This window comes from Catharus ustulatus, chromosome 2 (assembly GCF_009819885.2).
Source record: "Catharus ustulatus isolate bCatUst1 chromosome 2, bCatUst1.pri.v2, whole genome shotgun sequence".
NCBI lineage: Eukaryota > Metazoa > Chordata > Aves > Passeriformes > Turdidae > Catharus > Catharus ustulatus.
The window spans coordinates 25,358,750-25,384,541 of record NC_046222.1 but is presented as its reverse complement, the minus strand read 5'-3'; the positions used below and the strand labels follow the sequence as shown (position 1 = coordinate 25,384,541).

General features: G+C 45.4%; 1 protein-coding gene across 5 annotated transcripts in view; it reads left to right on the top strand.

Annotated features, from left to right (window-relative positions):
• IGSF11 (immunoglobulin superfamily member 11) overlaps window positions 1-25,792 on the top strand; it is a 113,938-nt gene that overhangs the window by 52,332 nt on the left and 35,814 nt on the right. For 2 of the 5 annotated variants that reach the window (XM_033051240.2, XM_042778981.1), the window contains exon 2: window positions 5,893-6,045. The exons of 2 other annotated variants lie outside the window; for them this stretch is intronic. In XM_033051240.2, coding sequence (XP_032907131.1) covers window positions 5,922-6,045 — 124 coding nt within the window. In that variant the 5' untranslated portion in view covers window positions 5,893-5,921. Of the gene's footprint in view, window positions 1-5,892; window positions 6,046-6,371; window positions 6,405-7,331; window positions 7,375-25,792 lie in introns of those variants that run through there. One more of the 5 variants, XM_033051242.2, reaches the window with a different exon arrangement.

Genomic DNA, 25,792 nt, shown 5'->3' with positions numbered 1-25,792 from the left:
TAGTTTGGGTTTCAACATCATGTCCCACAGATCTCTACCTGGGACCTGTGGGGTGAGGAACCAGTGAGTGCACCCCAGGGGTCAGGATGAGAAGGGACACGCTGCTCTCCATATAGTCCTCCAGCAGTCACTGCATTATCACAACCCATTCTTTGTAAGCCAGGCAAAATGACTTGTCGTTTTTCCAGAGAGATCAAGCCTGAAATGTAAAAATAGTCTGATTTGGACTGGAGCTTAAACCTAAAGTGATTACATGACTTCTATTAAAGCAAAAAGCAAACAAGCAAACCCTATTTTCCTCTAGTGATTATGTAATTCACAAATCAGATGAATGGGCAGTCTTCAAAGCCATGGCCAGAGGAAAACACCTGTACAACTTGAGCCCAGTGGCCATGTGCTGCAGAAACTGGTGCTCTGATGGAGAATGACCCTTGGAAGCACTGTTCTTGCCCTGCACATACCTTGCTGTTCCTTCTCTTCAAGGGCATGTGTGCCTCTTCGCAGCTATATTTGGTGGTGTCATAACCTCTTCTTCAGTGTGGTATTTCTTACTGCACTGCTGTCTTTCTGCTACAGGGTATGGAGCTGCTCTCAGGCATTTGGGATTTTAGAGATCTTCAAGCCAACTGGTTTTGCCATTGTCTGTCAGCAGCATGGGCAGCAGGGATGCTGTGTGTGTGGTACTGAGAGAAGTAAGAACAGCGAAAGAGGTTACAGTTACAGACCCTGCCTACACACAGTGCATGCTGTACACACAGTGCACGCTTCTGAAGAGTTTCACAGACACGTGATCTGAATGACAGACTGGGATTTCTCTGCAAAGAACTTCAGTAAAAACTTGTGTAAATAAGTACCTACTGGGGTCCTGCTGTGGAGATTTCCCATAGTACAAGGAAGTTTACTTAAGTGAGGGTTACATACTCTAAATGATGATGTTCTTGAATCATCAGATCATCAGCAGCTGAGACATATTTGTGTATTGTGACTTGTGCTCTGTGTGATTTCTCAGATGCCTTTGTCCTCACTGTGGGTCATCAGTCAGTCTCTCAGCTGGAAGTTGCTGCTGAGTATGCTACACGGTTTTATAAATGCTGAGCATGAAGGATATGGTCTTTCATCTTTTTGATACATAGCTTGAAGCCTTTAATTTTTTTCCTGGCCTGGAATCCTTCAGGAAACCTGGCTTGCATATAGCCATCACAGAGTGGCAGATCTGAGTGCATATCTCTGAACTCAAAGCCCTCCTGGCTGGGTGTCCCGCAGGTCTCTGGCCCCTTCACCTGGTAAAGTGGGGGCAGAGGGAGTGAATGATTTTCTATCAGCTTCCTGCTACCCTGGAAGTAAAGTGTTAATGTGGGGAACAGCACTGCAAAAATGTATTCATTAAAGATGGATGTGGGAAAGATAGGTTTTTAGGGGATAAGCGATATGCAGAGAGTGTGTAGGTAAGGCAGGGAGTTGCCATATCAGTAGAGTTATGGGCAGGACCTGGAGGATGCCTTGCCCACACTGCTGAATGTGTAGGGTTATCTGCAGGAGTGGGATCAGCACTTTGGCTTTAACCCAGGTTGATAAGAAGGACTAGGCTCACATGCCAGGTCCAAAATGTGTGTGAGAGTTGGGACAACACACATGGAAGAGCTAAGGATTACTCTGAAGTGAAGGTATTTGTCTGGGAGGCAGGTAAGGGGCTCTGAGCTCCCCTAAACAGCAGGGTTACTGAGTCAGAGGCACTGAGAAATAAAAAGCTGAACAGTCCAACATGCTGCTCTTTGCCCTGTGCTGCTGTACTTTTATAGGGTTTCTTTCTTGCACTTCAGCCTCTTGGATTCATATCCTCAGACTGTTTGCTTTGCTCAAATGCTATCAGTATTCTCCTAACTCCTAAGAAAGAGGATGGATTGTTTCCTGTTCAGGGACAGTTCACAGTCAGAACTAAGTAGAAAAAGAGGCACCTTTATGTGAGAGCGATGGGATCCTACTCCCAGCAAAACGGCCCCTCCTTCACACTGTGTGGGAAGGCCTGACTGCCAGCCCCGCTTTCTTGCATGTCACAGGATAGAAATAGGAGAGAAAGGCAAACCTCAGAGACAGAGCAGGGTGTTTGAGGGTGTGGTAGGGGGCTCCAGTTTGCAGCAGATTTTCTGCAATGAGTTGCAAAAGGCATCTGCAATGTTTGCTGTCAGAGGGACAAAAAACCCCATTAGTACAAAGAGGTGTGACCCAACCTCCAAAATGTAACTGCTGGTGGAGTTAGCTTCTTGATTACTATCAATAATATCCAGCAAATATGTGAATGCTCCAGGTCTTAACTGTCTCTAACGTGTTGCTGAAGTGTGAAGAGCCTTGTTGTCTCATGCTCTGCTGCTACAACATCCTGACAGCTCTTTTGCTTCAGAGACCTCTTGTAAAGACATTGATAGTTACAATGGGATGGGGGTGGGATATAGGAAGGAGCCAAATTAAAGCATATTTTATGTAAAAGCTTATGTTAACACAGATACCTTGACCCTGAGTCTGTAATTTTTCTTGCATTCAATTTGCTCAAGACTTGCATTTAGGTGTCACAGCTTCTGCCCATGTCAGCCTGCTCTCATGGCCCTCAACTGCTGCAGAGAACACTGTTTCTTCCTCATCCAGTTTGGCACCTCTGAGCCATAACACTGGTGATGCTTTGAAGCTGTCTGGGGAGGGAAGCTGCCTGTGGAGAGTGTCTGGTAAAATTTAGACATAATCCTGCTTCCTGTAATCCTATCCATTAAAAACACTGTGTTTCTCCAAAGGAAGGCAGTGCCAGCAAACCATGGTGCTCAGTCTAGGCACTAAAATTTCTTGCTCTTGAGGTATTTAAAGAACCCTGCATTATTGATCATGATATCCACTGGTACCAGATCCTCTACATAACTTTATTCCTTCAGCAATCCGCACTCATTGCACTTATTGCCACATTACAAAAGTTGGTTGACTTTTTCCTGAAGAGCTCTACCTAAATGTGTACCCTCTCCTACCAAAGGATGCATCTCATTCTCTGTGCCTGAGATGCATTGCACAAGTGACCCCTTGGTTATGCTCTTCCAGGTTATAGGCAGGCTTTCTCCTTCTCTTCCCTTGTATTTCTTGACTGCTCTGTTATATATGTGAAAGTGCCTTCTGTTATGCTAGACCGGCACTGGGTAGTGGAGCTGATCAATTGCTCTGCTGCATCTGGTTCATCACACACAAATTATATCTAGAGTTACCTCCTCAGAGTTTTATAGCTTTTTTCTCTTTTTCCTCTTCATGGTCTCATCAGGTTTTTCTGCATCTGTTGTCTGTCCCAAGGTAATGCAGAGCAGCTGCATCAAAGGCGCTGCAACCACAGGTGAGCTCTATCTCTCCCAGGGCAGATGTAATGCCAGATTCTTTTCTGAATCATGATGGGTGTTATGCTATAGAACTCTCCAAGAAAGGTGAGGAACCAAAATCCAGATTAGTCTGAACGCCCTTAAGACTCCCAGATGGAGGGCTCCAGACAACCAAACTGACCCTTTTACCATCCCTCCCCAGTGTGTTGAATGTAATTGGTCTTATCACCTCTGTAGTTCTGCTGCCTTGCACACTATTCTGCCATCCTGCCTGTGCTCTGTGCCTTGTTCATCATGGTGCTGTGCCACGCTGCAAGAGCTGCCCAGCTAGGTTAGGTCTCTGACCTGTTCTTTGTACTCTGCTCTAGAAATGCCCCATCTGCTCAGGCTGAGGAAAGGTTTATCTTTTTTTCCTAGTATATCATTGGTCTCATAAAAGACTTAAGTGACTCTGTTCAGTGGTGCAGAAACATGGGCTCTGTGTTTTCTGTATGGTGACTCTTGCTTCTTTCTAGTTTTATCTGAGTGTCATTCTTTCCCTGTGTCCCTCTGGTCTCCCAGTTTGTCCCACTCCAAGCCATGCACTATCGGGGACTCTTACACTTGCTTCTGCCTTTCTCCCACCACTTCCCTCCATGCATCTCCTTGTGCTTACATAGAGACACACTGTCCTCTTGGTCATGTGTCTTCACCCAGTGAAGGGTGCTCAAGAACAGTGACTTCTTTTTCAGCAATACCTGCCCAAGCAGCCTGGCCATCTCCCAGGCTTCATCATGTTCATCTGCCATCCCAGGGCTGCCCTCACCTCCTTTGTCCTCCAGGAGCCTGGAACAACTCTTTCATCCCAACAGTGCCCCCCTGGAGTGCGGTGCACATACCCAGCCACTGCACTGTGCTGTGCACACACCCAGCCCAGTCCTTTTGGACCTGGCAGAGCTTGTACACTCAGTTTCATTTTACCCGTGATGTGGCACCAGTCCTGCCCTTTGTGAGCTCTGTTCCAGGAGTAATCCTGGTTTGCTGGCCTGGAGCCCCTATGGCAGGCCCAGGTTGCCCACCTCACAAACACATCGTGCTGCGTGTGAGCAGTGCCTGCTAGTGCTGCTAAAGGGCTCCTGGCATACTTGGCCTGACTTGCCTGTAGCAGTTCAGTCCATACTTGCTGTGTGTTTTGAAATCGTTCAGGAAAGGCAGAATGTAATCTGTTCAGTTTGACAGTGAGACTTCTCGACCCTTCCTTCTTCTCAGAGCAGGGGTGATCTCCATGTATTTTTATCTCCACTTTGATGTCAAATTCCATGTCTTTATTTGGCTTTCCATCTCCTTCCCTCTACCAGGATGCCTCTGGCTGTACCTGGTTATATCCAGCCCTTTGGCATCCATGCAGGGATTCTTGTGAGACTGGTGACCACCCGCTTGTTCTCCACCTGTTACGAAGATTTGGGGATAGGGTGAGGGTGAGGCCTTGGGTAACAGTTGCATCTGGTGGATAGAGTTAATCCCTGGAGCCTTGAGCATCTCCTGTTTTACTGGCCTGCCTGGTTTCCGGCCTCCAGCCCATGCTCTACTGGGGTAAGGTTACTGAAGATGGAGGGGGGTGGAAGTCATGGTGGGAGTGTGTCTATTTTGAGGAGCCGGATTTGGTTACCACTCCAGACACATGGCATACCAGAGATGCTGGGGTATCGCTGGGGTATCGCTGGCAGGGAGATATGTGGTGCTGTGGCGGGGGGGCAGGAGCTACGCCATGGGAGCAGAAGAGCATGGCCAAGGACCTGCCAGGCTGCAGGACCCATTTTTCTTTACCCAGATGATTGCAGAGATAAAATGAAGACCAGGAAGCGGTGGCACTGAAAGAGTGTATAGTAGTTAATCTATTAACCTTAAATTATTCCTGCTCCTGAATTCCCACTGCTGTGCTTCCTTGGCAGCAAATAAGAGGATACGGATCTGTTTTTTGCACAAATAGCCATGGTGAAATGACTCATCTGAGGATGTGGGGGGTTTGTGGCACGGGGATGACCAAAACCTGGGTCACAGATGGCCTGCTAGATCTGTAACTTATCTGCTAGATGGTAATGTATGTTGCAGAGATTGCTCGTAGATACAGTATTTTGAATATCTACAGATAATGATAAAGCATCATTCCCATGCAAAGTGCTGTTCAACACACTTTATAAGTCGCTCAGGTACAGAAGCTCCGTTTAGAGACAGGGTGCTTCATGACCTTAGGAACAAGGCACAAAGCAGGGATATGATGAGTTAATGTACTCAGCTTGGGCTTGCTCTGATTTCTCTGTGCTTGCTGGTGACATATGGGTGAATGAGGACAGTGCTGCATGTATGTGTTTAATATCACTGTGTTTATGTGTTTAATGTCACTGTGCAGTATGTGGGCATGCCTAGAAGGAGCTTTCTTATATTGATTTGCATCTGTACCAAACTAATGCCTGGTACTTACCCCTCTTTTATAAACCTAGAAAGAAAATGGTATTTCCACCTGCTGATACACAAAAAAAGCTCATTTGGGAAACTTGTCTGCCTGCAGGTTCTTGTCCTACATCCCACACTCCTGCAATGTTATCTTCTTCTGCTGACCAGGATCAAGCACTACAGCACTTGCAGAGAGTGCACACATCTTCAGGCACTTCATGCCCTGCCAAAGAGTTCCACGTGACCACCCCCACCCCTGCCCAAACTGGTAACACTGAGTTTCTTCCTACATCTCTTTTGACCCTTAGAAATATCCTTTACTTTCTGTTCTCCTTCCTGTTTACTTGACCACTTACTGCTCTGGCAAGTGCTTGGCTTTGGGATCTGTATGTGGTGATTGACTGCCTGGCAGAAGAAAACCAGGCAGTTATCTGTTGATATGTTACAACACTTTGTCACAACACAAATTCACCAATCTCCTCATTGTCACAAATCTTACAGGAAACAAACCTTGGAGATGTCTACTGCTTTTGTTAAATTTTCTGACCAGCAAGTTTGAAAACTATGTGGGTGACAAAACACTGATGTACACCCACACAAACTCTTCTTATGATCTCAAGAAATTACGTAAGTGTTGTATATATAGACAGTAATCATAGCTCTTTGTCTTAAAAGCAAGACCACATCTCTAATTTGACTACCAATCAAGTTTTGTCATTTTTCTTTCTGAATTACATGTGCAGAGTCTCTTGGTCTTTTCTGAACTTCTCTGTGGTGGATATTTGGTGGGTAGTTGTGCTTAGACCAGTGTTTTGGTCTCACTGCTGCTGTGGTCCTCTGGCTTGGTGACCTCAGGTGTCACATCTTTACCTAGCTAGGGTTCCAATGGGCCAGCCCCCATCCTGTAGCCCATACCCTGTATATGGATGCTCCGAAGCCTATGGTAAAATATCTGTGCCTGTTTGTCTTTGTTCCCTGCCTGGTACAGCACGTGTAATTCCCATTTGAGAGGAATGTAGGAGAGTCGTATGGGAAAGCATAGCACTGTTTAATGAATAAAAAGGTATTTACAAAACAATGGGGTTTGTTGTGGCTACATGCAGACATTACACCAGACAATGATGCCAGTGTTCCCAAGAATCACAAGCAGACAGACAATTCACAGGCATAGTCAGCTGTTTAATTTATTCACTAACATTAATTTTTACGGGCAAGTAGCCTTGAAAATAGTATTTAGGAAATAAAATCCATAGTCTTTTTTAAGAATTTCAGAACTATTGTGGAAGGGAAGTTGTTTCACACTTTTCATTATGTGATGCTTTGATAAACCAAAAAGGAGTCATACTTTCTCAGTCTGTGCATTTTTTATATACTGTCACAGTAACGAGAACTAGTGCTACTGTTTTGCAGCTGTTACTTATTGTGCTGTTTCAAGATATAGGTTCAGGTCTTACTGCTTCTTTGCCTGCAGTCTATCAGAGTTTCTTATTTTTTCCTCCAGATTTTTACCTATGATATTATGTGATTCCCTCACAATGCTTTTTTTCCCTTCAGGATGCTACTCTGGTGTTCTCTCCTGTTCTCTCAAACTTCTGTGGTAGGTTTTAAAGCTTTCCTACTTTAGCCTCTCATTCATGTTTTACATTTTTGTGTTCTTTTCCCCCAATAGTCCATCAGTTCTTCATCCAAACACATTTTATTACAGCTTCAGTCACAGTTCAGCCTCTAGATACCTCCCTTTAAAGTTTATTCTATTTGCAATGGGTTTCCTTTTCAGTCCTGATAGAGCTCCTTCCTTGTCCTCGTTTTTTTTTCCCAGGTCTGTGCTCTAGTGTTTGACACTAACCTCTTATACCCTATTTTAGCTTAAGACCTCTTGGAATCATGTTTTACTCTTAATGCCCAAATGTACTAAATGTAGCAAAGACAATGGTTCCACAGGGTCTCTAAGTGCTACAGTAATACAAATACATATTTTAAATTAATCACCTCGCTAGGGCACATTCCTGATATCCTAACCTAGCAATTTCCTTGCTCTTAGTGCGTGAGCTTTTCAACTGATGTGATAGAGAAGTGTATTGTAGCCCCTTAGCAACCAGTACTGGCTTTTTGAAAGCAAAAATATTTGTTTTGTCTGTAATTTTGTTTTCTGGAACCTTAACAATTGCATGCTCAGGAAATCAACGCAGTGTTTGCAGGGTTGCAGAATGAAGATGCTGTGCTGGTTTATGGGCTTGCTTGCACACTCATGTGCATGCATGCTAACCTGTTTGCTCTCCTTGGTTATAGATGGGACAGTGTATTTTCTCGTCCTTTTTTTTTGTACCTGATTTTTGAGAATGTTGCTGAACTCCACTTACAGGCAGTGGGAACTTCGGTGCTCAAAAATCTGGAAAAATCTGTTCCTCTGTTGCAGAGGCAGGCTGCCTCCAATGCATCCCCAGCTGTGAAAAGTTCCAACTGCCCTTTATTCAACAGCCAGAGCTTCCTGCTTTGTCCCTGGCAAACTCTGCAATGCAGCTTTGAGTGATCAATGCAAAAGATTTTGGCATAAGAAAACCAAAAGTGTGGGTACAGCACAAACCAAATTGAATTGCAAAATAAAAGAGCATAGGCAATTCTCCTGACTGCATTATTCAGCTTCACATTTATTTAATTGAACCCAAGCATTTTCTAATTAAAATGCAGCCCTGCAGGACTGCCCGCTTGCCGCTTGCCGCCTTAAGGCGGGATGCGGCAGGCAGGGCTCGGGGGAGCCTGTCCCTGGGGATGGAGGTGGCCTTGTCCTGCGGCGACGACGCTGTGGGGCAGCCGGGAGACACTATGCCCGAGGGGGTGCTCGTGACCCGGCCCCGGGGAGGGACACACACACACACACACATCCCGCTTCCAAGGCAGCGCACTGCCCTCTAATGCTGCTCCCTGGTAGTGGAGGAGGAAAGCCCTCCGCAGGCTGAAAGAAGCCCCGCGAGCGTGCTGCCGAGGCTTCGCGAGAAAAGGGAATTTTTTCGGTCCCGCGGGGAAGGAGGAGAATCAAGGCATAGTTTGGAGGGCCAAGGTCAGCAGAGATGTCAGACTGTCAATCCTTAGGCGAGCCTGGTGCTGCAGCCTTACAGAGGAGCTGCTGCGGTGGCTTCTGTACTTGCTTTTCTTTCTGCAAGTAAACTTCTCCCAAAATTTGATGTAAAAGAGCTCCAGGTCAGAAATGTTGCCCCAGGGCTTTATTTATAGCTGTGACCTGTCTCAGGTAAGGCCATGGTTTGAGCTTCTGCAGAGGCAAGGCTGCCTTTTGTCAGTGCTACCCTTTTTGCTTCAGAGAGGCATGTCCAAACTGCGCACTGCAGTAATGTCAGAGACGTCCAAAATTACCTTATCTTGCAGATCTTGTGGGGGCGATTTCCATCCCTTGAGCCTATGTCTTAACAGAGGAGCAGGATTTGCTCCTTCTGCTTCCTAGAAGTGACTGCCTGGAGGTGGGTTTGCCTTGGCTTTCTTTGCCAGGATGCCATTGGGTAGGGGCTCTGGTGGTCCTGGCTGTGGGCTCACCTTTGGGAGTCAAAGTTGGCCACAGGGAAGTCAAAGCAGCAGGAAGCAAAGCAGCTGGCATTTTAGATGCTGGCCTGTGGCATCCATGCTGCAGCTCAGCAGAGGCTTCATGAAGCCATGGCGCTGTAAAGGAAGGGCTGGAGGAAGGCCTGCAGAGGTGGGGAGCATGGGGTGACCTCCCTCTGTCACAGGAAGGAGAGTGGTATGGGGCAGAAAGCTTCTGCCAATAATGGAGTTCACTGTTTTCCTGACCTGAGGGCAACTGGGTACAAAGCTTGGCTGGGAATGGCTCATCATAAGACTGTCATCAGTTGATTTAAATCGATAACAATTACAAGGTTATTAATTAAAACAATGTGACTTCTGTGAATAATGATTGTAACCCTTTATTTTCCAGTCAGTCACATTGCATGTATTTAGTATGAATTAGAGCTCTCTACATGCACTGACTGGTAAAGGCTTTGCTCCATTAAACATGTGTTTTAAATGTCATAATAACATCTTTTTAAGTGTTAGAATTGATGTTTTTTTCTTCAGGATTGTGTTTTTCCAGCCTTGAGGAATCTTCTTTGACTCAAGACTCCCTGTTCATGCATCTTCTGCTGTCTGAGAAAACACAAAAGTTCCCTCAAACACAGCACAACATGAAAGAGTGAATGTTCAATCTGGCATGGAAACCCTCCTGATGTCATCTCTTGTTTCTAAGGAAGTTTTCTGGCATTCCACTAAGTGTTCCCATGCTTTGATGTCTGGAAAAGAGATACTAGAGTAGTCACCATCTTTTGTTGCCACTGAGATAAGAGCTTGCTGCTCATATTATTGCATGTGAGTAGTGCTCTGTGGTCAACTTCCTGATTGTCTGGCTGCCATGTCCTGGAGGATGGAGTCAGAAGTCACATGAGGACTGGAGTGTTCACTCAAGCAAGCCTGCACCTCTGAGAGTTTCCAGGGTGGCCTGGTGGACCCTTTTCTGTGTTCACAGAGGGGCACAGCCTCCAGGGGAATAGAGGGAGGCAGTTAGAGAGCTACCTGTACACCATTGCACCTTGTGAAGCAGCTGGTGCTGCCTTATTTCTGTTCTGCACCTGAGGCTCAAGAGGAAAGAGCTGCCTGGATTTGGTTTGTGGTTCATCAGCCAAACTTAAAGACAGTTCCAAAATGAGCATAGCCCTGCCTGTAAACCCTCCTTCTCCCTACATGTCTAAGGCAAACTCTAAGCCTTACAGTGCCATTCAGCTGTGTCAGGAAAATGCTGTCCCCACCCTTGCTGACACAGATCTTGATGGATTTGGGGGCATGAATCCTTCTCAGGGATGCACGTAGCCCTGGCTCCATCACTGCTGGGCAGGACAGATGTGAGTCCACGTGCATCAGTGACGCAGGCAAACTGGATTTGGCCAGCTGCTGGGGCTTTGAATGTTCATTTTGGGGGAGGGAGGGAGGGAGGGAGGGAGGGAAGGAGAGAGGGAGGGAGGTCAGAAAAGGGGAAAACCTGTCCTCCACCTGCTTCTGGTACTGAGGTGCCTGGGGAGAGAGCAGGGGCTGTGAGCAGAGGAGGAGCCAGGGCAAGACTGCTGCTTTGCCAGGAGATCCTTTCCTTGTTTGATGGCAGAAACATAATATCTCAGGCCCAATGCACAGGAGCCAGATGGATCTGTGTGTTCTTTTCCTGCATCCGATAGATTTGTGTGCGTCTCTGTGTGTTGCTTTGTTTTTCCACCCTGTGTTTTTTAGTAATAATCCCCTCCAAGGTTACAGAGATATCATTTGTCAGGCAAGCCGACAGAGCTCTTTCTTACTATGGGATTACATAAGAGAGCGCAGGCTTTAATATCATTTTAGGACGTATTAGCATTGTGGATTATTTCCATAGGGACTGAGCACAGCTTTCACTCAGGGTTTGCTTATCCTTCTTTCCCCCCAATATCTTACTTTTTAAAAATTATATCCATCAGTGGAAAAACAAGCAGGAAACATCCTATGAAACCTGGTCCATGATCAATGTTGTATGTGGAGGGCTGACACAAGTGCCAAGATTGCACTGCAAGACTGCTCTCAGAAGGAGGGATTTCAAGGAAATGATGCAGAGCAGCAAGAATGCAGACATTCCTTTATTCCTGCTTGTCCATGTGCCTTCATGTGAGGCTAGGGAGGGCTGCTGCCACTGCCTTGTTTGTTCTTTGCCTGTGGAATCATGTCTCAATTGAACAGTGTGTAAAATGCGGAGGTTAATTATGCTGGGGTATCCTGTTGGCCATGGTAGTACATGAGATTGTGATTTATTCAGAGCATCTTTTCTGTGACAAAAGCTGGCCCTGGAACAGCTGTCTCATACGGGCTGTACATCTTTTGAGCTGCCAGTAGAGTAGGAAAATAGTATGGAGCATTGTTGTAAATAAATGAAACTGCACATTCCTCCCTTGGAAAAGCATTTTGCCATACTTTTAAGTTCTGCATTTGTGCTGTGTACTGTAACCACACTGTGGTGGGATCTCTTCCACAGATGGACTAGCAGGGGATATTTTAGTTCTTTCCACTGTTCCTCAAAACTTAAGGAGAACAGAGAAGTTCTTCTTGAGCAAGTCTAAGAAATCACTGAACCATAAAATTTGGAAACTGTTTTCCCCTTCTTGGATGCTCCTCTGCTACAGCACAAAGTGTTGGCATATCTCAGGGGCTGGCAGACATGGTAATGGGAAATTTTTGGCCTTCATATCTGCTTGAGGTGTCTGTTACAAGAAGGGGTTTGTCATGAACCTTAAACGCATTGTGCAAAGCTGATAGACACAAGTGCCAAGGCAGATGCCAGCTCACTTGTCAGTGACCAGATTCCATGTCTGGAAAGGAATCTTTTACTTTACTTCTTCCTGGTCTTTTCAGGGATCATATGTCATCTAATTAGTGTTTCTTGTACTGATGCTACTCATATATAACCAGTAACATGAAAGTTGTACTAGACCTGAGAAATTCCCATATATTGCAGTGTTTGCACTGCAATCATACGTCACAACTGTCCCTAAGGACCAGTCTTACAAGACAGCAATCGCATAGCTAACTTGTGTCCAAGGAAGTGACTGCTACCCTGTTTCTTGAATGCTTCTGTTCAGACCCATGCTCCAGTGTGTGTGTGTGTGCATGCCTCTTCCTTGCCAGTGAAATCAATGGGATCGGGTAGCAAATATACTCCAGTGGCAGAACAGGACTCTTCAGAAGAGGTACTTGCTACAGGAAAAGCAAGAACTAAATAAAAAGGATCAGTCATTCTTGAGTGAATACTGAAGAAAAGCAGGGAATTTGAGGTTGTTGGAGATGTATGGGAAGGTATTGTTTGGTTCTGTGATGGCTGCAGTAGAAACTCACATGAGTTCCTGGACAGCCACATACTAGACAGTTATAGGAAACTAGGCTGCAGATATTCTGCTCAAGAAACTTTTGTTTCCTTTTGGAATAATAAGTTTAACCAGAGCGCTGAGGAAGTAGCTGTCCTACTGTGACCCTGGCAATTGCGTTGTTTGAGTGCTTTATCACCACAGTGCATCCTTACCTGGGATGTCACTCTGAAAACCATGAGCTCTACCTGTAGGCTGATTGCACTGGAGTTTTGGCTTCTCTTCTGTAATTTTAAAATATTAGTTTTATTTCTTGCCCGTGAATAAATATTCTATTTGCTGCTGTATAGAAATGTGTCCAAGAGAGGAAAAAGAAATTAAGTGAAATTCTCATTTTTGTGACTTGCTTAGACTTACCAACTTTGTCTTATCTCATGGGCTAGTCTCATGTTTTCTTCTCAACCAAAGGGCCTAAAGACCCTTTAAAGCCCTCAAGAGATACAAGTTTCTAGCTAATGACTTGTGACTGTGTAAGTAACAGGATGCTATGCTCACACAAAGTAGAAGAGGTTTGGATCTTTAAAGATTTTTAGTTGGACTCCTCATCCAGTCATAGTACACTCATTGGCCAACAGAAAATGCCCTATGGTCTTTACTTTCTACAGAAGAGACCGACTGTCATGTTTAAAAGACTGAGTCAGTCCTTAGAGAAGTGCATTTACAGAAATGCTTTGTAATCTAAGATGTCTTATCCTAGCCAAAGTGGGGTACTACAGCAGACCCCAGCAAGGCAAATTTGTCTGTGGGAACTAGCCTAAGGAAAAGCTGTTTTGGCTGGAATAAAATCCCTGTGTTCTACTCTGGGCTGGTATGGCTTCACCTTGAATATTGTGTGCATTTTTGAGCACCACAATATAAGAAGAATATTATTGTCTAGAAAGTGTCCAAAGGAGGGCAATGAAAATGGAGAAGGGCCTTGAGGGGAAGCTATGTGAGGAGCAGGGGAGGTCACTTGTTCTGTTCAGCCTGGACAAGAGGAGACTGAAGAGAGACATCACTGCAGTCACAATTTCTTTGTGAGGGGAAGAGGAGGGGCAGGTTCTCTTCTCTGTGGTGAACAATGACAGGACCCAAGGGAATGGCCTGAAGTTGTGTCAGGGGAGGTTTACGCTGGATATCAGGAAAAGGTTCTTCCCCCAGAAGGTGTTTGAGTACAGTAACAAGCTCCCCAGGGAAGTTACCACAGCACCGAACCTGGCAGAGTTTAAGAAGTGTTGGTGGTTGGAGACCTTACCCAGAGATCTGACTCCCTCAACTGAAAACAAAAAAAAGAGGAAGTTTTCTTAGGTGAAAATGGCTACAATTCATAAAAAATTTGTCCTAGGATGTTCCTATCAGACTGTGGAAATCACTAGGAAATCTCTTAAGTATCAGATACTAGACACACTGCTCTGCAGGGCTTAGGAAAAGCACTTTTCTTCATGGCAGCAACATCCATATACTGCAACACCTTGGTGCAATTCTTGAAGAGTTTTGGTATTTGTGGATGGACTGCAAGGGTTCATGACTTAGACTGATGACTGAAGGAGCAAACCTGCAGGTCTGTGCAAGCAATGGGGTTGGCTGCATTCCTCATGCAAACAACATGTGCTCTTCCAGGAGCCTCGGGGAAGGACGCACATCTGAACTGGGCTGTCAGTGGAAATGATTAGTATCTGTTTATCACAGCTACTGTGGAAACAGTGTAGCAGATAAATAAAATGGAGAAGAACTTTTTTCTACCACAGTTCCAGGAGTTTCTTCACCTCATACTTGCTCATTCATGTGGCATAGATCAATTTTCCTTGGTGGTAGGCTGGATTGCAGGCAGGAGAACTGCAGAGAGATGAGCAGCCGTCATTTCTGTGTCTTGTGGTCCTCAGATGGTCCTCCTTCTTTCAGCGAAGTTCTGGCTGCAGATTCTCCAGTGTCTGCAGCTGCTGAAGATGGAGGAGACAGCCATCTCAAACCTTACTACCCTGTGTCTTGCCTAACACATCTGCCAACTTTAGTGGAGTGGAAACCTGTGAAAATGTCCGTCAATGATGAAGCGTGATCACTTGGGGTAGTCCCATTAACCTCTATCAGAGCCTATCCTGCCCAGGAGCCCTGTGCACACAAACTACTGCCTTGAGAGCCGTGGCTGTGACTTAATTCTTGCTTCTCCTTGTTTTTGTTTGATAACTCCCTCACCAAATTAAGTGTGCATGAAGAATTGGGGTATGTTAGATGGGCTGCACTGAAGGCTGTTTCCTGTGTGGAAATAGCAGAGTAAAGCTGATGTGTCCTAGCTGCAAGCAGCCTTGCACGGCATGTGAACAGAATTACTATTTTTCATAAGTCATCAGACTGCCTGCATAGGGCTCTAAAAAGACTATGGTAACAGCCCAATTTCTCATTTTCTGCTCACATGGTTTTAGGAGATTAAAAAAGAAAGAATTATTTGAGGGGCGCCTGGTCATGCAACAGTCCTGTGGGTATGTGGGTGTGACCCCTGTGTGGCTCATTATATACTCTCAAAATTTAGAGAAGTTAATCAAAATGAAATTCTTTATCGACTTATTTTGTGTGGTCCTGCCTTCAATTCTAGAATGGGAGACCTCTCAGGGACCATAGCAACCACTGTGGAGCAGTTTTGCTTATCTGCTCTGAAGACTGGGGATTGTGACATTAAACTCCTTGTACCTGCATTGTATTGAACCCCTAGAGTTCTGTAAAATTGTCTTTGTTAGACACCTGTCCTTATTTAGTGTTTTATTTGAGCATTGTACGCATGATGCATTTGTACTCACCACACCCCTAAGAATTGCTTCATTGCTTCCTGCTTCACTCTGTAAAATAAAGATAATTCATCTCTAGGTGTATTATAGGTATTTGGTAGTCCAAATTTCAGTCATCGTGGGCTTGCCTCCATGTTGAGATCTTCTGAACTGGGCCTGATTTGATGTTTTGGGAAGGCAGTGTGACTACTCTTCCAAGTGACTTTCAGAAGCATATATAATACTTGTGGGACAGAAAGGAGGAACCTGAAGATGAACCTTCAATCTGAGAAAAGCACCCTAATTTCAGAGTTATCTTCTATTTCCAGGTACACTGACACCAACATTTCAATTTGTGGAACACATTTAGTCTTGCAACAAGAAGAAAAACACCCTTTGACTAATAAATTGAGCACATTTAACAGAGAGCAACACTGGAGCAGTCATTATTAAAAATTGTTTGCATAACAATAGCCTTTCTTCCACACATCTCACAAAGCTGGGCAAACATGAACTAATTCAACCTTGAAGGACCCACATGGGAGGACGAAAAGTATCATTATCCACATGAACAGTTTCTTTGCATGATTTTGTTAATTACAGTATAGTACTTAGGTGTTGTTATATGTGCTGTGTAAGAAGGTAAATAACATTTTACAGAGAGAGCCAAAGGCATTTCTCACCCAATCAGACTCTTTCCAACACTCACATTGTATTGTCTCCAGCAATGGGCAGAATTATTCTGGCAGAAGGTGAAGGAAATGGGCAACATAAGCATAGCTATAAATAGGTGAAATGCCTTGCTTAGCCCCACAGGAGTTGGTCTTTCAAAGAGGTAACTCAAGATAGTAACTCAAGTTACACCTTGCACCCTACCAGAACAGATTCCACCTTCCTCTGTCACTTGGAGGGATCTCATTCCTGATCCTAGCAAGGCATCGTAATGCAACCCTCCCAAAAAGACTGTGCTGTTCAATTAACGCTGCCTTAAGAAAAAATCAGGTTGGTCCAATGATGTGTTGGAGCACCTTCTGCTTTATGATGCTTTGAGCATTAGGGAAGCAACTACTGCCTCAAAGCTCAAGGGAAGTGATTCTGAAATACTTCCAGCTACCTGGGAGCCTGTGGGTATTCCTCCTTCCTGGCATCTGAGACTTCCAACAAGGCCTTTGCTGTTCTTTTTTCCTGCTAAACTCATGGAAAATAGCTGGCTCTAGGTTTTCCTGAGGACAACCCAGCAACTGTGCGTGGCCGTGTCTGAAATAAATATAGTTTTGTAGGAGAGTTCATTTCCCTGAATTAATGCAACCTGACACAGTGCACAGGAGCATGTGCCATCTGGTCAGATCTGCTTTGATTTTCTGAACAAGGGGGAGGGTAACTGATACTTTTATGAACTGTGCTTGCTGCCCAGGCGAAAACAGTAATCCCCTAGGTACTGAAAATGAGAGATGCTAATCTGAAATTAAAATGGGTAAATGCTCACAGGCCCGATAAGGTTGTGAAGATCAAAACTTTGTTCTCTAAGGAAATGAACATTTTCATCTTGAGAAGCCCTAAGCACAGCCACATAGTCCACCAATTTAATAGGAAGTGGTGGGGTAGCAAGCTGCTCTTGCATAGTGCAGGTTATTCCCTGCACATATAGGGTGTAATGTAATTTTTCTTTCTCATCCCATAACGTTTTTATGTTCTCTGCAGAGATTTCACTCTTCTATTACCTGTCCATGCCTCCTGCTCCACCCTGGGCCTGTATTGCCATTGGCTTCTGATGCTGCTGTATAAATTTGGCTTGAATATGTCTCTCTCATTCCTCCTCAGCTAGAGAGCAGACATCTAATTCTACTTACTCACGCCTGCAGTCCTGTCGAGCATGCAATGAAATGGTCAGGTTCTGTGAATTCTCCCCGGGTGGGAGTCAGAGATAGTCCAGCAGTATGTCACAGTGCAAACTGGGATCTGGAGGAGATGCTTATCTCTTTCCTTGTGCTGCCATAGCAGCAAAAGTTGCGAGTTCATGAGTGATGGGTGAGGATTCTGGGCAAGCTGCTGGAAAGTTCAAGGCAACCCCATGTACCCTATGGTAGTGGCTAAGAAGTCACGACTGGCTGTGACTTTGGTACAGAATGGGCTCTTAAAGCCAACCATGCTGGACTTAATTTAGCAGATAATGGTTGATTAACCCAGAGGCATGTGTAAAGCAGGAACAGGAAGTGTTTGCCTTGTTTTCTTAACAAGATTGTGCCCTGGCTGTGTGCTTTTCAGACTTCCAGACATTGCCCTGCTGCACAAAATAATGGTGAAGGTTCTGAAGCATCTCTGCAGTTCAGGAGAGGCTGGCCTACAGTGCCACCGAGAGAAAAGAGGACAGCAGGGAGGTGGCAAAAAGCTGCTTTCATATGCAGCAAAGCACTGAGGGAATCTGTCAAGGTGAGGAGTGAGATGCAGGTAATAACTGCTTTACATCCCTCAGGTTTGTAGTGCCTGCACTGCTCAAAGATAAAACCTGTCATCCTTTCACATATGCTTGGGATGAAACAGAGTCGTGGGCTAAGAGAAACCAGCAAAATCAGGGTGCAGAAACAGCAGATGTGATCGTTGCATTTTTTTCTGGGTGTATTTGCACACATTCATGGCCAAAGCCTCTGTCATCCTGGAAATCATGTCAGCAAAATACAGCCTCCCACCTAAAGGGGTATGTTGTCTGCTGCTATTAGGTTTTCCCTTGCAACTGTGTGTTCAGCCCCTCAGTGAGCAGTGGGTACAGACCACACAAAGCCAGCTTACACTGCTTGATGTTGGGGCCAGCACTAGTTCATGTGGATGTGAAGGCTGCAGAAAGGACAAAAATTGGAGGCATGTTTTCTGTGTGGTTAGTTCAAGGAGAATATTGCAGCTCTTTTGGCCAAGAAAGATGTGTGGGGAGGATATTTTCCTGTGGTAGCTTGGTTGTCCTTTTTCCCTGATGAAAAGCAGAAGCAGTAACTTGATGTATTCTGTCTGTTCTAAGATGCAGTAAAACTTGCCTGGCTTTTTATGGGGAACTGCATAGCAATGTTTGGGTTAAAAGGCTATAAGAGAGGGTGAAGGTTTATCTGGCCTGCAAAACCAGTTAAAGGGTCAAGACTGAGGTTTAATTCATGAGAGAGATTCTGGCTCAGATATTTCCATTGGTTTTGGGAGTGCTGTGCTCTGATAATCTATGCAAGGGGCATGTTTCTATTAAGATACTATATTTGTTTCTCTCCTGTCCCCCTCCATCTTTTCTCCTGGAAAGAAGAAATATGTCCAAAATCAGGGAACTTAACTCTCCTCTTTCACTTTTTTTCTTTAAATCCCAACCTTGGTTTTGTTTTTGGACCAGAATGCCCAATACAATCATGTAAAGGTCTTTTATTTATTTTTGACTGGGAGCTGACCAGATGCCCCAGTCTGTGAAATAATCACCATCTGTTGATTGTAATTGCAAAGCAAAAACCAAAAGCCTGTTTTTTTTCAATGATGTATTCAAAGAACTGCAGCTTGAATTTTCTGAACAAAAACAAAAGCTTCTGCTTTGGGTTAGATTTTTTTTTTAATACCTCCCCACATGCTGAATGTCTATGAATAGCTTTGCTACTCATTCCCTCCTCATGAGAAGCAATTTGGTTTTGAGATTTCTGGGTTTTTGCATGGCTGTCTGAGAAGGTGGCATCATTGCTGTGCCCTGCTGCATTGTGGCTCTCATCTTCAGCTTGGCACTTTGGTGGGGACCATGCTTGTCTGAGGTCCCATACACTGAGTTTCTTCTCTCCCTTTTTTTGTCTCTCTGACATCCTGCCACTCTCACATCAGTCAAAGCTGTATCTGGGGAAGAAGGACAACGCTGAATACTGCAGGTGCAGTGAAAATCAATAATTCATTTAATCATGAATTAATAAATGATGCTACTGCTTGGGGAGAAGGGAATGAAAAGAACATTAATAAAGTGGTTTCCAGATCAATTCCACAACTCTGAGAAACTGAAGGAAGGCTCCAGAGGGCCTGAACTTGGTAATTCTCAAGATCTGTAGGAGTCCCTCAATACCATCATTGCTGTTGCTTGGGTTTAATTCAGTGATACAGCTGCTGTCTCTCCCTCTCCTGTGGAATTTGGAGGCTGCAGAACTTTGGTATGTGCAGGATGCAGAGGAAAATGCCTCTGGGAGGGGCAAGTGAGCCTTATAGAAATTTTTCTGCCTGCTGGATGAAAGCATTGCTGTTCCTCAAGTGCTTCTGCCAGGCGTTGAGAGGAAGGCAGGTCTTCACTCCTAGACCCCTGAGAGCTGAACTTGCTTCGTTGGGGCCATGGGGTGCAAATGAGTATTGCTCCCACCAGATGACCTGGGAACATTCAAAGCTGTGCTGCATCTTGGCCTGCCCAAAATGAATGGTGGTGAATACATATGTGCATCCCATCTGCTTGACACTGCAGCATATGAAGACAGGGTAAGCCAGGATTTAGCCATCAGAAAATGAGGAATAAATTTAATAAGGATGTTTAGTGTATTAACCTCCAGAAGACACCTCTCAGACAAGCAATGCCTGTTTGTTCCAGTAAGTGAGCAAAGACTTCCCAAAGCACTCCATTCTGTACTTATGGGCATGATGGGTGGCCAAATTTGTCACAAGCTGCCACCAAGCTACACATTTCTCTCCAGTGTGCTCTATCTTTCCCTGTGCCTGCAGTAGTGCAGACCTTTCCCAGCAGCCCAGCTGAAGGCCCTCGGGGCTGCTAAGCACTATTACAGTAATTTCACGACCATAAGGCGCACCGAACTATAAGGCGCACCTTTTTTTTTGCCGCGAAGATCCATGCCGTGCGCAACAAAGTAAGGAATTAGTAACGGAAACCCGCGATCGTAGAGTTTACTGGCAGGGGCTCAATTTGGAAACATTTTTCACAGATCGGTGTGGGCTTTCAAAGGCAGCCGCAGGCGCCCTCCCCGTGCAGTGGGCCCTGGCACTCCCGCCCACCCCCGGTGGTGGCTGGCGCGGCTTGGTGCAGCCGCGGGGCCACCTCCCCCTTGCGGCTCCATGCTGCCGCGGTGCTGTTCCCCCTCATGGCTCCGCGAAGCTGCCGTGCTGTTCCCTTGCTTGGCTCGGCACTCCTGCCATGCCGCTGTCCCTCACTGGGCTCGGTGCCACCACCATGCCGCCTGTCCCTCGCTCGGCTCGGCGCTCCTGCCAGGCCACCCGTCCCTTGCTCAGCTCAGCGGCGCCGCCGCCATGCTGCCCGTCCCTCGCTCGGCTTGGCGCTCCTGCCGTGCCTCCCGTCTCGGCAGTGCGGCTGCCCTACTGCCTGTCCCTCGCTTGGCTCAGCAGCGGCGCCGCCATGCCGCCCGTCCCTCACTCGGATCGGCTCTACTGCCGTGCTGTTCCGCCTCGCAGCTCCGTTGTGGCACCATGCTGTTCCCCCTCGCGGCTTTGCGGAGTGGCCCTGCCGCCCGTCCCTTGCTCGGCTTGGTGGTGCACCCGCCCTGCGGCCCATCCCTCACTCGGCTTGGCGGCACCACTGCCCTGCCTCCCATCCCTTGCTCGGCTCGGCAGCCCAGCTGCCCTGCCCTCGCTCGGCTCGGCGCACCGCAGCCCCGCCGCCCCCAGCACTGCAGCCCTGTCGGCCCCTATCGGGCTGTGGCTCCACTGCCCCCAGCACCGCAGCCCCGCTGGCCGATGCTGACCGCAGCCCTGCTGGCTGCGCCTGCCCTTATCAGCTGTGGCACCGCTGCCCCCAGCACTGTGGCCCCGCCGGCCCCTATCGGACTGTGGCCCCTCGGCTCAGGCCGCCGCACACAACAAAATAACAAAGTAGTAATGCCTCCCTGCCCATGCTGCTCCCGGTGCCCGGGGCCACCCGGGGCCACCCCCTGCCTCCCTGCCCGTGTTGCTCCCAGTGCCTGGGGCCGCCCAGGGCTGTCCCCTGCCTTCCTGCCCGTGCTGTTCCCGGTGCCTGGGGCTGCCCCCTGCCTTCCTGCCCGTGCTGCTCCCTGTGCCTGGGGCTGCCTGCGGCTGCCCCCACATCGCTACTCGGCGCTCCCGTGGCGCCGCCCCCCCTCGCGGCTCTCACTTCCCGGGTGGCAAATGTCACAACTTTGTAGATCATATAAGGCGCACCGGACTATAAGGCGCACTTCCGGGTTTGGGGAAAAATTTTAGTCAAAAGGGTGTGCCTTATAGTCGTGAAATTACTGTACTCTTGTTTTCTCCTTCATTGGCTCTTAAGTACTGTCTGACAAGGGGGTTTGATTTGCCTTTTTGAAATTATGTACAACTCCAAGGATGCTTCTCATGCATTAGCAGCTCTGTGGGTGTACCTGCAGTTTGAGCTGACTTAAATTTCTATGAGAGATGAAAATATTTATTTTTTGTCATTATCCAGGAGAAGAGGTCAAATCTATTTATGAGCATGTTAGTGCATAGAGAAATTCAGTTACTGTGCCCCCTTTCCCAGCCCTTCTTATGGTCAGCAGGCATCTGGAAACATGAACTTCCTAGGGACAGGAGGTTGATACTATGTATTTGTATGTCACTGTATTAGTAATGGTAATGAATAGTGGAATTAGAGCTTTAGTAACCCTTTTATGTAACCACGCATGTTGCTAATGGGCATTAGAATAGCCAGGGCTGCTCAAACACCCAGCGAGGTTGTTTTGCCTCAGTAGCAGTTTGAATTTTGCCCAGTGCTTGTGTATTGGGTAAAGCGTCTGCTTTTCCTAGAAGGAAGGAACAAATTGATCAACTGAGGGTGCTGCTGTAGCTTGGGAACTGGGATTTTAGATAGTGCAAAGACAGGGAAAGGATCTCCAAAATGCTCCCTCTGGATACAGTAATGTCCATTTTCTGTACTCCTTCTTTCCTTTTTGTTATTTCTGATTTAAGCTGATTGAGAAGTAAAACAAGGCCAACCTATCTCCTTGTATAAGGTCTACTTTATTTCTTCCTGGTTTAGTCTCATAACTCCTAGTTATTACCTCCTCTCACTCTGCAGTGTTTACATGCATCAATCTTACATGTTTGATGCAATCTTACATGTCTTACATGCATGAATCTTACAGTTTACTACCTTAGGGTTGTTCCTTAATAAACTACACATTTGACCCTGCTTAGTCTTGTGTGTATATTCTTCTGCGTCTGTTTATCAATCATCTCTGATTTTTTTTCTAGCTTGCTGTTCATCTATTGGTGATGAGGGAAAAATGATGGAATTAACCAAACTGAATCCTTGGACTTGTTGTATTGAAATGGTGTGGACACTCTCCCCTCCCTTCTTCCCTTTGCTGTGCTGAGATGCATCTCTGCTTCCTACTTAAAATTGCAGGAGCCTGATTTGCTAAAGTAGCACATCAAATTTTTATTTGCTTTTTTCCCGTAACCTCAAGTTTCAGGGAATGAAACAATTTATGTGCTTTCTCCCTTCTGTTGCATATACATCTTGTAGATTACTGCTCTCCAAAGACATTAACTATTTTCTTTTTTCTGTGTTGATGGGTTCAGTTTGTGGCTTTGATAAGTCCAGATGCAATCATCCTCTGTCCCACTCATGCTAATCTCTGCTTTAACTTTCAGACCGTTGACCTCACATGTTCAATTTTAAGGAGCTGTGTGTTCATCTAGGCCCTTTTTCTTTGTCTTCCATTATATTTGCAATTTCTCTGTAGGGTGGCAGCTGCAAATTTCATGGACAGTTAGTGTTGTTTACCTGTGACACTGCTTTAATAAGGCCACTGTGGATGAAAACCCCTTGGCATGTCATTTGTCATTTCCAAGTCCAAAAAACATATTTTGTTTTGGTACCACTGGCCAGTTTTTTGATCCATGGGCTTTTGGTTCCACCAAGTTAATGTCAAATCCTTCAAATTCCTAAAACTTCAAATTCTCTTCACTACCTTTCCTCTGTGTGCTAATCGTGTATATGTATTAAAAAGTAGAAGATTTAAACTTGTATATTTCATGTGATTTTATTCTTTAGACTCTTAATGATCCTACATTTGTTTCATTATTTCATTAAGGCTAGACATTGTCTTAGAATTAAATATTTCCAGCTTTATTACTTATTGAAAATCTCTATTATGTTTGCTTGTTGGCTGTTTTTGTGAAACCTCCCTAGCTCAACGTAAATGGTCAGATTATTTGTCACTGGTATAATATGTTTGTCAATGCCTCACCATAACAAATTATTCTCCTGATCCTTCATACATTTATGAAGGTGCTTATGTGTATAGACTGCCTATTGTTCAGCCCTGTATTAGTTGTGTTCATGTGAAAATGCTTTTAAGAAATGTCTCTGTCTTTTCTGGTTTAAGTTCTGGGGTGTTGCTTTATTTCATTTATGGAAATATAATTCTTCAAATTATTTTTACTTCTTTTTTTAAACTTGCTTCCCCCCGCCTCTTTTCTGTCCAAAATTTCTCTCTTTATTCTTATGGCTAGAGAGAGATTAAAAAAAGCTGCTCAGCCATTTCTGAACTATTCATTTCATCCTTATCCTCACTTATTAATGAACCCACCTTCTTTCCTGTGCTGCTTTTCCTCCTGATGAATTTGTAAATCCGTTCTTATTCTCCTCAATGCCTTAGGCAACATAAATTCATTTGCTTTTCTTTCTTCCTCTTGCCCTTATCTCTTCCCTGCATCTTTAAGTGGCACTGTACATTCTTGTTTAGTCACAGCCCCCACTTCCATTTGCAGCACAGGAATTTTTGGTGATTTTCTTAATGAAAAGCCATCGATAAGAAAACACCATGCTGTACATTACTATAAGATCTGAAATGTTTCATTTCAAAGTTGTGTGTTGTGGAGCTTTCTCAGGGTCAATTTATGTTGCAGTCACTGCATAGCAAAGCCAGTATTTTGTTTTAATCATTTCTTTGCTAAAATTAAAAGTGCTCACCGTGGCTTGAAGAGGACAAGCTGAGCAAATGGGAATTCCTCTGCTTTCTGAGGGGTTTCATGCACTGTGCTGTGTTGACTGCTCATTACAAGGGCTGCTCTCCTTCCCTGCAAGGACATATAGAAAATGGCTCCCTTTTGACGGGGAGTCCTTCTAACCCAAAGTGGGTGATGGAGGTCTGTGAGTGTTTCAGCCAGTTGCTGCTCAGGAGAAGGCAGAGAGCTAAGAAGAAACCTTGGCTGAGTGGCTGTAAAACGTGAGAAGATGCAGGATGTCTTTCCATCCTTCCAAGCTCCACTTCAAGACAGATTGGCAATAGTGCTGTGCTTAAAAACAGGCGTGGTAGTGTCTGAGCTCCATCAGCATGTTGGGTGATGGCAAAACTGCCTTGGGCAGCAAGGCTGGAGAATGTCTGGTGAAGGAGTTCCTGCACAAAATCTGGGAGCAAATAAACCTGGAGGCTAAATTTTGCAGCTCATTAGAGAAGATCTATTCAGCCAAGGCTGATATTGTGACCTGTAAAACAGGGAGAGTGATACAGGTTTACAGGGCTTCTCTTTTACAGACCATTTCCTAAGTGTGAAATGCTCAAAAAAACTGGAAAGAAATGGAAATGTTTCTTTCTTTGAGGGAGTCAGAGTGAAGATTTTTGTGGGGCAGGGTAGGAAGAAGCGGGTTGTATTTAGTGGTTCCCACCACATCTTTTTGGGGTGCTCTGACCCATCTTTCTCTCACACTCTCCCTGTGTGAATGCCAGGGAGAGCAGCTATGTACAAGCAGAATATAATGAGATCATGAGTTCTCATGTGACTCTGGACCAGAAGCCATTCTGCCTTTAACTTCCCAAATAATGGCATCCTTAACACGCTTCCTGGAGATGGACAAGTCAGGAGTCACGCAGAGCCCCAAGGAGGTGAAAAAAAAAAGAAAAAGCACAAAACAGGCTTAAAAGCAGAGTTTACCCCCATAGATCCATACTTTTCCCATAGAACCATACTTTCCCCCTTCTTCTGTGACCCACAGTGTCAGGCTAAATGAGGGCAGGGATCCTGCCAGAGTTTTGGTCAGTGTGTTGGCCATTTTCTCAGAGGAAATGTCTTTTTTTTTTTTTTTTTCCCCACATGAGGAAGAGAGAAGCTTAGAGAAGAGACCTGGCACAGAGCAGTTGGGATTTGGTTAATCTGCTTAGAAATACATTAATCGGAGGATCAGATGCTGTCAACAATACTCTTCCCCCTCATTCTCTTCCCCTTTTCAGTACCTTCCTCATCGCTGCTCCCACTGGATCCTATTCCTCACCCTCCTCCCTGCAACTCTCATCTCCCCTGCTGTGAATGCTAGGGAGTAATAAAGGACAAGGAGATTAAAGCAAAATTAACAAAATGTAAATCCTAGACCTAAATGAAAATTAAAAATAGATATTCAGTTGTTTAT